General features: G+C 48.2%; 1 protein-coding gene across 1 annotated transcript; it reads left to right on the top strand.

Annotated features, from left to right (window-relative positions):
- Positions 1-1657: 1657 nt before the first annotated feature.
- On the top strand, positions 1658-10605 carry FGF16 (fibroblast growth factor 16). Its single transcript, XM_070291852.1, has 3 exons — positions 1658-2399; positions 8298-8401; positions 9770-10605. The coding sequence occupies exons 1-3, from the start codon at positions 2126-2128 to the stop codon at positions 10013-10015; spliced, it is 624 nt and encodes a 207-aa protein (XP_070147953.1). The 5' UTR covers positions 1658-2125; the 3' UTR covers positions 10016-10605.
- The last annotated feature ends 410 nt before the right edge of the window (positions 10606-11015 follow it).

Consider the following 11015-nt stretch of genomic DNA (forward strand, 5'->3'; position numbering starts at 1 on the left):
AATATATACTCCATATATACTCCAATACAGCCACTAACTTTCGCATTTCTGTGTCCTGTACAGTCAGAAGATTATTTGCATCTGTGTTTCCCACTACTCGGTGCACATCAGAAGATGATTTCTGAGCACATACTATGTGCCAGACCTTGCGCTCTGCTGTGGAGGTTCTGTCTGAGCTAGAGAGGCACACCATGACCAAGCCTCGGTGTCCCACACCAAGAATTGCTGCCGTTCTTGAGAGTGAGCACTGAGAACCCAGGAGCAGGACCTCTAATTGCACTAACTCAATTGAACTGCAGGATTTCCCTGTAGCTCAAGTGGTAAAGATTCTGCCTGTGATGCAGGAGACCAGGGTTCAATCCCTGGGTCAGGAAAATCCTCTGGAGAAGGGAATGGCAATCCACTCCAGTATTCTTGCCTGGAGAATTCCATGGACAGAGAAGCCTGGCGGGATACACTTCATGGGGTCGCAAAGACTCGGACACAACTGAGTGACTAACACATACAATTAAACTGAAAGGGTTTTCCCTTCCAGAGACTGAATTCCAACTCGCCGGGAGACACAGGTTCTCCAGCAGGAGGCGCTGCAAAAGAGTGGCGGGGATGGGGGGCGCTCTCAGTTCGGTTTTCTCCTGCTGCAGTCAGAGCCAGAGAAGACAGTCAGAGCACCCATGCGGGTGCGAACTGTAGGCAACGCAATTTAGTCGGCGAGCAGGACGCTGAGCGCCAGGCCCTGAGAGGGGCCCCAGGGTTCAGGTGCCAGGCAGGGGCGCGGGGCGTAGGGCAGGCCGGGCACCAGCTCCCCAAGCCTCCTCACTGCTACCTGTTCCCCTGGGTGCCTCCAGTTCCTGCCCCAACTACCGCTCTTCCTGATAGACTCTAAGGAGGGCACGGGACAGAGCGAGGAAACACCTGTTTCCAACAAGAAAAGAGGTGGAGGGAAACCCCCACCAGACTTTCAGTGGCCTCTCATCAAGCTTGTTCTCGAGAGCCTTGTAAAAGCGCGCCCAGAAAGCCAGAGGAGATCATTTTTCAAAAAGATCGCTATTTCTTACTCCCCCCTCCTTTTCCTAAGCTGTAACGTCCCTTTTTAAAAAATGCCTGCTTTCTTCTGTGGGGCTTCCCGCTCCTCCCAGACCCCTTAAGGACCCCCGCCTGGGTGGCTGCAGGAACAGCGAAACCCCCCAGATCCCACATTTTGCAACTAAGGTCCCCGCCTGGGTGGCTGCAGGAACAGCGAAACCCCCCAGATCCCACATTTTGCAACTGCATGCGTTTCCAGATTCTTCACTTCCTCAGCCCCCTGCCGACATACAGGTGGGGAGTGGGACTGGGGGTCAACAGAACAAAGAAACCAGGGACCCAGGCCAGGTGCCCCTCTGCAGCCTCCGACCAGCCGGGGAACAAGAGGGGACTCACGAACTAGTGAACCCCCCACCACAGGTCTCACACCACTTTCGAAAGGCAAGCAGCCGGAGGCCGCGCGGGAGGTGGGTGCTGCCCCCGCGCAACAGACAGACTTCCACGCAACAGGCCCGAGCGGCAGTGGACGCCAACAGCCTCCACGCACTGGGCTCCAGTTATTTCATCAGCAGTTTCAGAAAAACCTGCCAAAAGCAGTTATGCCTCACTGCAATGTGTAGCTTTTTCCTGCCATTTTTTCATAATAAAAGAGGGAGTGAAGCTCGCTTGCTCTCTCCCCCTCCACCCCCCTCTCCCAAAAAGAGCCAAAAGGATACGAGGAGGGAAAACACACACACACACCAATCTCCGAGGGGATGCCATTGAGGTGTGGCTTGTATTTAAATATCCAATATGTCAATGTAAGGGGAGTGGGTATGTATATAAAGTCCCGTTTGCATCTGATAGCTCGACGAAGCCAGCTATGAGAGGCCTGGGGAGATGGATGCGGAGGGGAAGCGGCACTTTGACTGAGCGCAAGGTCTGGAGCGCGCTGCCCCACGCTCCCCGCGGCTGAGAAGTTCCTTGGACGCGAACAGACGTCGACTGCAGCTCCGTAGAGTTCGGAGCGAGCGAGGAAGCGAGCGCCGCCGAGTCGCCCGCGCCCGCGGCGGGGAGAGGCAGTTCGCGCCCCGCGGCCCGGCTCGGCCCCGCGCGCCCCGCCATGGCGGAGGTCGGGGGGGTCTTCGCCTCCTTGGACTGGGATCTGCACGGCTTCTCCTCGTCTCTGGGAAACGTGCCTCTAGCTGATTCCCCGGGTTTCCTGAACGAGCGTCTGGGCCAGATTGAGGGCAAGCTGCAGCGCGGCTCGCCCACAGACTTCGCCCACCTGAAGGGGATCCTGCGACGCCGCCAGCTGTACTGCCGCACCGGCTTCCACTTGGAGATCTTCCCCAACGGCACGGTGCACGGCACCCGCCACGACCACAGCCGCTTCGGTGAGGACGCGGCGGGGAGGGACGGGGGGCGAGCGGACGGCGCCCTAGGGAGCCGACGGCTCGAGGCTGCGGCTTGGGGCCGGAGGACCAGCTGCTCCCGCCCTGCCTGGCGCTGTCTGGGCTCGTCGAGGCGGGAGGCCGCGGGCAGGCGGGACGTGAGGGTGCGGACTTGAGCCGGGCTGCGGCGTCCGGGCGCCTGGCACCCTCGGATGCTCTCAGGAGGAGGCGGGGGCACCTTGAGATGCGTCCTCTCCTTTCTCCACCCCACCCTACCTCCTCCGGGAGCTAGAGGGATTGTTCTGGGACCTGGACGCTGCGCTTCCCCTTTCAAGGAAAGCAGGTGGAGCTGGGTGGGCGGGTTGGGGGGGTGGGAGTAGGAGCATCCACCGAGGAGATCCGGGAACGTGGCTACAGCGTGAGGCTGAGCCTTGACGGCAGCAAGGTTGTCGCGGCAGATTACCTGAAGCAGGAGCCTTAGTCGGCCGTGGACCCTGTGTGCGGACGGCCAGCGCCCAAGTGGCTTTTGGCCTATGGGGACGCGGCAGCCTTGGCACCTGCCTGTCTCTGTGTTGCTCTGCCTGGGTTAGGGGCCAACCCAGACAGCACGGCGGGAGCTGGGTATTAGAGAAACTAGGAAAGCCTCCCGGTGGCCAGTGTGTAAGAGCACAAGCCCTGGGGCACATTTTGCCCGGCAGCTACCTCTGGACTCCTTGCCTCAGTGAGGAAACAATCCTGGGCCCACTCCCAGCCCCCCAAACAGGTGTCTCCTGGGCCCAGGGCAGAAAACAGCCCACCTCTATCAAGGATTTTCTCTGCCTGTTCAAAGGGCACAGCTGCCTGTCTCACATGCAGAACACAATTAATATAAACCTTGATCTGGGACAGAGATCATTGTGTTACCAACCAAATGTCTTCACTCCTCAATAATTTGGCCGGTTTTATTTTCAATTTCCTGTCCTCTACTTAACTATTCAGGTGCTGTGACAGCTACCCTTCCCTGGGTCCCAGCATCCCCCAATGTCCTCACTTCCTCCCCAAGGACCCTATAGGCCAAAGATACCTTCTGTCCCTAAGCCAGTGAAAAGTTTTGCCTACTGGCAGGTCTGACACCCTTTCTTTCCACCCCCAATCCTCCTCCACTCCCCCCAAACTGCCATGTCTTGCTAGAGCTGCCTCCAAGTGCACCATGGTAAGAAGTTGGGGGTAGATGAGGGTGGTGGGGGGACAGAGGCCTATAGCTGGGCAAGGCTAAGTCTAGCAGACATCTTGGGCCAGGGCTGGTCTTCCTTGTGGAGCAAACAGGAACCCTAATGAGGTCTATGTCATCTTGGAAAAATGTACTTGGAGAGCTGGAGTACAGTAGGTTGTGTGTGGGGTGGGAGTAATGGAAGGGTACAGGTGTCTGTATAAACTTGCAGCAGATTCTCAAAAGGGTGATAAGGTGGGGTGGGGTGAGGGGAGAGGGAGGGTTAACTTGGCTCCTTTCCCTTCCATTGCCAGTGACTTTGTAGTCCCATTTTGTTCCTCTTCAGAAGGAATGGGACTCCCACCCTGGCCTCAGAGCCCCCCAAAGCTCCCAGAAATGGCCTAAAGATATTGGGTAGCCCATCCCTGAGCTATAGAAAAAAATCCTGAAATGATGGAGAAATGTGAGGTGGGGGGACAGAGGTGGAGAAACTATGACCTTGACTCCCAGCAGTTACAAGTGTTTGTCTGACTCTGTGCCTAAGCTCAGCCTAATAACCTACAATGTAAATCAGTAATAGGCTCTTGGGATAAGTGGTCTTTAATTACCTCCCTAAGGACACATCTTGATTTCTTTTCTCTCTCAAACTGCTAAGGGTGTTAAGTTTAAGGAGAAACCAAAGGAAATAAACCTGGCAGGAGGAAGGGGTTTTTTCACTGCTGTTTAACTGACTGCTTCATTTTTGGGTTTTCCCTAAAACACACTCACTCACTTACTCACAGAGACCACCTCTGCATCACCTTTTCCCTTCCCTCCTTCCCTGGCTTCCTGGCAGATCTGTGTATTTCCTGTACAGGAAATGATACGTGGTCAAAGCTGTCTCTCTGTAACATCCCTTACCAACTTTCAAGCACACATTTACTCTTCCTCAGTTTAGCTTTTGGCAAAGAAAGAGGTGGTGTTTGAGTTTGCTGACTCTTTCCTTGCTCCACATTTGAGTTAATCAGCCAGGGTATTCAATAAATCGAAACTTTAACATTCCATAAGTGCTTTAGCAGTCAACATTCCAGCAGGGTAAAATAGGCCAGACCTAAGATATAAAATATTATAGATTTCTGCTTGGGGGGAAGAGGTAGTCTCCAAAGGCCATGTAAAGTAAATAGCTATTTGTTGTAATTGGAGAGCAGGGCCCCCAAGGATTACCCTGGAATCCATGCATTCAGAAAGAGTCAGGCTGAGCCCAAGAGCAGCCTTGACTCCAAATAATAACCTGTTGGCACAGCCTATGCTCCCCCTCCCCACCCATCCCCCATTCTGCAATCAGTAGCCAGGAGTATTTCAATCTCTGCCTGGCCAGTGGCGTTTACATGAGGTTCACAAGGATACTGACATTCCTGAGGGGCACCTGTGGGCTGGCAGAATAGAGCTTGGGAGCCAGACTGGAGGAGAGGCCTCTTGCCAGGTGGGATGGAACAGGCTTATGCAGCTGCTTTGGTTTTTGAGCTATCTGGTTCTTATTTGGCCAGGTACCAAAACAGCATTGCCTTGGCCCTGAAGGGCTGAAAGGATGGCTGAGGGCATTCAGGCGAGTTATGGAACTAGATTAAATGACATATTAGCCAGTCATCTAGCTAGGTTCCGAAGCAGTGGGACCCAGAACAGATTCATTTTGAATGAAGCCATGGGAGAAAAAGTATAAGAAGAATCTGGAAATTATCAAACACAGGCCAGAGCCTGAGGTGGGCGGATCAAGATGAAGCAGAGGGAGGTCCTGGGCTTTGAAGGGGGTGAAAGTACTGAGGACAAATTTTGTCTACTTAATACTTTGCTTCAACATCTTGCTGTTAACACCCCTCTCCAGCTGTAGTTGGGAAAATGTGAAACTGGCTTATTTTCTCTCTCTTTTCATGCTGGCTGGAATTCAAGAGAAGGTTTAGGAATATCTGTTCCATCATCATGTGCCACTGGGTTCCCACAGTTTGAATCCAGCAAATAGGAAAGCTGGCAAAGGGAAATGATGCCCAAAGACAGCTGGGCAGGGATGATTCCAACTGTTAGAGACCCCTGGTTACTGGACACAACCCAAGTGACTTCCTGTATGATCTGTCCTTTGGCACCAGGGTTAACAGAGTTGGAGAAAAACCGTGGTGACTCAAAGGCCACACCTCTTGGGTTTCATGATTTGTTCTCACACCAGGTCTTGGACGGTGAGATCACAAGCTGCCCTCTGCTACTTAATGAGCTCAGGGTGGTCAGAGACATGAGATACTTAGAGAATGAGGGAACCAAGACTCAAAGCTCAGAAGTAAACTGCCTAAGCAAAGCAAAGAACTGAAGGCTCCAGCAGGTTGGTATCCCTCAATGTTTACCACCCAGAACTGAATCATGACCTGACTTCTCATTTCCTGGCCATACTGGCCACTCTCTTTGAACACCCTCCTGGTTTTCTGTGGCCCTTTTTAAACACAGTAGAATTCAAAACTGTATTCTTACTGTGATCTGAGGCAGAGTAGAATGGGGCAACCCCTGCCCTTATGCCAGTTACTAGATCTCAATCAATACAGTCTTAAATCATATTTTTATTTCCTTTTTTCTATTTGTTTAATTAGCTTTTTAGTAATTTTTAATTTTTACATAACTTCACATTAGCTTTTTAAAATCTCGTGACTCAGCTATACTGAGCTTACCTTGTTCAATCAGGTTCTATAAGCTGTTGTTGTGTATGTTTTGCTAAGCCACATCTCCCCATCCCAAAGATGGGGAGATATATTTAATAAAAATGCACAGGAACACAAAAGAGTAGTCCAACAGTCCAAAGTTTTCAAGAAAATATACATAGTTGCCTGGAAAGGGGAGGAGTATGGAAATAAAAATAAAGAAATAGATAAATTCATGATTAATACTTGAGGCTCACCCTCCCTCAATACAACTCCAAACACAAAACATCTTGGTTAACTGGTTTCTGGACCAAAGTGCAGGACTTTACATTTATTCTAATCAAAGTTTATTTTGTTGGAGTCAGCCCATTTTTCCATTCTCTTAAAATCTCTGGATTTTTATTGTTACCCTCTCAGCTGTATGTCTTCTGGAACTAGGGTAAACAGTCCCCATGTCCTCTTATAAGTCATTTATTAAAATGTTAAACAGAGCAGCACCAAAATCAGAACCCTGTTCAGTGTAACTAAAGGTCTTGGCCCACTAAATCAGTATCTGCTTAACCCCTACTTGGCACCGGGTAATTTTCCCTTCCCCTCCTACCATCTTGTGTCAATCTCCTTTTCCAAAACTCTTGTGTGTGTATGTGCTATGAGAGTTAGTAACCACCAGACTGAGAATAAAACTTGGAGGATGTCAATGCTAGAGGCCAAAGGCTATGCTTTGAGTGTTCTGTACAGTAGCAGCAGAAGAGAGTTACATTCTTTGAAAAGGTCTGTGTGTGCCCTAAAAGCTTCCATACCTGAATGCCCACCCACTAGCCCGAGTCACTGGGGCTCTTCAGAAGACTTCCCACTGGGCTCTTGAACCTGATTTCAAAATTGACCACTTAATTTTTTTAAGTGATCTTTAAGGAATCAGTCCTATTCCCTGTGTAGATTACATAGAATATTACTACCCTTAAGAATTACATTTTTTGATAAGACAGCCAGATATGAGCTCATTTCATACCTTTGGATGCTTCTGGAGTCAGCTGTATCAAGTTTTAATCTATACATTGAAAAATATGGTTAGAGAATATAAAATATCTAGTTGACCAGTGCATCTGTATCCATATAATAGATGTGTTATGTTAGAAAAAAATTGTTAAGTTTTCAGTATCCCCAGGATTTCAGTTATGGTTCCTTTTTCCCACTTAGTACTCAATGTCTTTTTCCCCCTTGCTGCTGCTGGGTAAATGAAAACGTTTTCAAATCCTCACCTCTAACTTGTCAACTAGAGGAACATTTCTGAATATCTTCCTCTTCCCCTTAAAGTTGCAACATCTCAAATCAGTATCAAGTCTAATACTACCTGCCAACTCTTTGCTGTAGATAGAGTTAAAATCCACAAGAGAGAAGGGGAGAATGACAGGCTTGTCGGCCTGCGGCTGCACTGGCTAAAATTACTTTTGAGGAGAAAGCTCTCACCAGGCCAAGTTTTGCTTCCTACCATAGGACAGAGGAACAAACTTAGTGAGTGGCCTGTGTGGCCTTTGTTAGAGTCAGCTACAGGCAGTTGACAGCCTCATGTGGCTTTAAGGACATGGGAGCTAAGAAGGTACAAAACAAGTTCAGCCTAGAGGACAGCAAGGTAATGCTGTGAGCTCTGGGGAATCAGAAAGTGACTTTGGGAAGATAGAGAAACTTGGCCACATTGTTTCATTTCGAAAGCTGCCCTCCTATTTCTTGAAATGGTGGCCTTTAACAGTACCTTGAAATTATGAAGCTTTTGTAGCCAAAGCCTTCTCACAGTCTCTTCCTTATTATATGCCTAAGAGTGTTGAGTAGAGGTAGAGATTGTCCCCCATTTTACATATGGACTGACTGAGCCCAGAGAGACTCAGTTTCTTCTCTGAGGTTCCATTCTTGCTGCAAAAGACGGTTTCATCAGGTAATTCACCAAAGGCACATAGTGCTGGCCTTCAGTTGGGGATAAAGGACCAGCTCATGTCACCTTGATAGCTTTCTGTTAGCTTGATATCAGTGATGGAAATGGCATTCACTGTTTTGCTCTAGGAATTCTGGAGTTTATCAGCCTGGCTGTAGGGCTGATCAGCATCCGGGGAGTGGACTCTGGCCTGTATTTAGGAATGAACGAGCGAGGAGAACTCTATGGGTCGGTAAGTTTAAGGTGTTTTTTTTTTTTTTTTTTTTAATTTTTTTTCTCAGAAGCTATTACCACCAGTGTTTGGACAATGTAAGGCAAAACATTTATCTAGCACTTGAAAGCACTTTTGTCAACTTTAAAGGATTAGTGTCTTCTAGTCAATTCTTGACTGCCCAGGAACTTGCTACATAACACTTTCACTCATTCAGTCCCCATGAAAACAGAAGCTTTTATGTGGTATAATTGCTTCTGCCTTCTCCATTAGAGTGTCAGCTCATCTGATAATAATAGGAAGCTGTACTGGTTTGTCAGTAGATGGTAAGGGTTTGAGGCATTAACCCTCCCTAGGAGTATATCTGATTTGTGATGGGTACCCAGAGGAGTAGCCAACTAGCTGGCACAAAAATAGGCAGTGAGAGCTGGCCTTGAGATTGAGGATTCTGAAATTAAGAACAAAGTCCTTGATGTCCAAATCGCTTCAGCTGAATCCCAAAGGCCAAATGAAGCAAACAAACGAGTGAGGATTCCAGGGTCTGGTGACAGCCCTAAGTCCCCAGCTAGGACTGTATTGGCTGCAGGACATGTTCTCTGTTCTGGAAGCCAGCCCAGAGCTGGGGAATGGTAAGTGACTTTGCTGATCTTAACCCTTCTGGGGGATCCCAACTCCTGGCTTTGGCTTTTGAGTCACAGAACATACTTTCTGGCTGCCTGCATCCCATGAAATCAGAGCACATTCTTCCCTGACACCTAAGAGATAGGCCCGTCCCCAGCACTCGGTATCGGCAACCCCAGCAAGTAGTATTGTGGCTGAATCAAGTGTGAGAAGGGATAGAGGCAAGAGACCCAGGAGCTGCCAGCTTGAACTAGCCAGATTGGAGGAACTTCTCAAGGAGATTTTTTTCCTGGCTTTCCAACTGACAGGCCCTGAGACCCTTCATTAGGAGAGATCACAGCTCGCCTCCCATGGAGCTTTATATAGATTCGAGGCCTTTGCCTGTCAGTTGACATGGTTGATGGCAATCTCAATGGATTTGAACATCTTTAGCCCTAAATAGGGAGAAAGTTCAGAGGTGTCAGTGGGCATTGGGAAGCAGAAATTCTCAGGCTCAGAGTACCAGGTGAGCCCATCTCTTCTAGTCTCTTGCTTTCAGAAAAGATCTCACCTGAAATATTTTTGTGTGGCTCATGAAAGAGGGTGAAAGCAATACAGACAAGACTGTTTCATGCTATTTGGAAAGAAGATGTCTCAGTAATACCAGGAGATAGGCCTGAAATTTTCTAATATAAATGTGCTATTTATTATTTTAGTTTCTCCACCAGCAAGCTGGGATGGGAGAAATAGTCATATAATGGGCTCTACTTTATTTTCTCACCCTCACAGAAGAAACTCACACGTGAATGTGTTTTCCGGGAACAGTTTGAAGAAAACTGGTACAACACCTATGCCTCCACCTTGTACAAACACTCGGACTCGGAGAGACAGTATTATGTGGCCCTGAATAAAGACGGCTCACCCCGGGAGGGATACAGGACTAAACGACACCAGAAATTCACCCACTTTTTACCCAGGCCAGTAGATCCTTCTAAGTTGCCCACCATGTCCAGAGACCTCTTCCGCTATAGGTAACGGACCCCTAGTGTGACCTCTGTGACCCTTATACTCTGCGGCCACAGTTGTCTCTGGAAGCACTATACTCATATCTTTTCAATCCTCTTTCCTATCAATTTAGATAACAAAGAAGCACTTACTGTTCAACTCGACCCAGCTGTTCCCTCATTGTTCAAAAGTATATATCAAGGTTGGGTTATTTTGGGGAGGGGTGTGGGGGGATGGGGAGGTCTAGAGGGAATCTTGTATATACTTTTTTCTTTACTCACGTTCTTTCCCCTGAGGTGGCACAAGAAAGAATGGGGCCCCCTACCAAGGGCCAGAGGTGTCTTGCCCCACAATCTACCCAAATACCTTAAAGTGGGTAAATGAAAGACCAAGGAATCTGCCATAGATGCTACCTACAGAGCTTTGGAGAAGTCTCATTAAGAAAATCCTTGGGGCTCCAGCCCTGCTGCAAGCCATTCCTGTATTGGCTCTGCAGATTTATCATCTGTCCTGACATGCAGTTTTCCTGACGTTGAAAGTGGGAGATGGGGTAGGTTGTAAGAAAATGATATTAAAATGTAAGCATGGATACTGTGCATAAAGACAAACTATTTATGAAATGTATATGCTATTTATTTTATATATTTATTTATTTCAAAATAATTTTATTTTTAATGAGAGATGCTATGACTGGATTTTCATCAGAAAGAATAAGGTCCTACTGAAACAGGATAAATGAGTTATCAAAGGCTTTTATTGGCAATAAAATTGTCTTTATATTGTAACCACTGTCTAACTCTATTGATTTGTACACTTAGTAAGATTAGAAGGTTTGTTGGCTTTTTTTGCTACTCATTAGAATCTCTTGATGTTGGCATCACACTGCCTAGCCTAGGTGACTTGCTATCTACAATATTAGCATTATCTAGGAGCCCTTTCTGAAGTTCTTTCTGGTTCTGTGACTTTAAACTTAGTGGTGAATCAAAGCTTCAGAAAGGCCTAGACCATCAGCTCTTATGGAAGCTCCCAT

The sequence above is a fragment of the Ovis canadensis genome, chromosome X, assembly GCF_042477335.2.
Source record: "Ovis canadensis isolate MfBH-ARS-UI-01 breed Bighorn chromosome X, ARS-UI_OviCan_v2, whole genome shotgun sequence".
Taxonomy (NCBI): Eukaryota; Metazoa; Chordata; class Mammalia; order Artiodactyla; family Bovidae; genus Ovis; species Ovis canadensis.

What these genes read in the sequence shown, in the direction of transcription:
- FGF16 (XM_070291852.1), top strand. Translation starts at nt 2,126, where the DNA reads ATGGCGGAGGTCGGGGGGGTCTTCGCCTCCTTGGACTGGGATCTGCAC. An exon ending in CCACGACCACAGCCGCTTCG is followed by an intron (nt 2,400 to 8,297) that starts GTGAGGACGCGG and finishes GTTTTGCTCTAG; the next exon opens with GAATTCTGGAGTTTATCAGC. An exon ending in GAGGAGAACTCTATGGGTCG is followed by an intron (nt 8,402 to 9,769) that starts GTAAGTTTAAGG and finishes TCACCCTCACAG; the next exon opens with AAGAAACTCACACGTGAATG.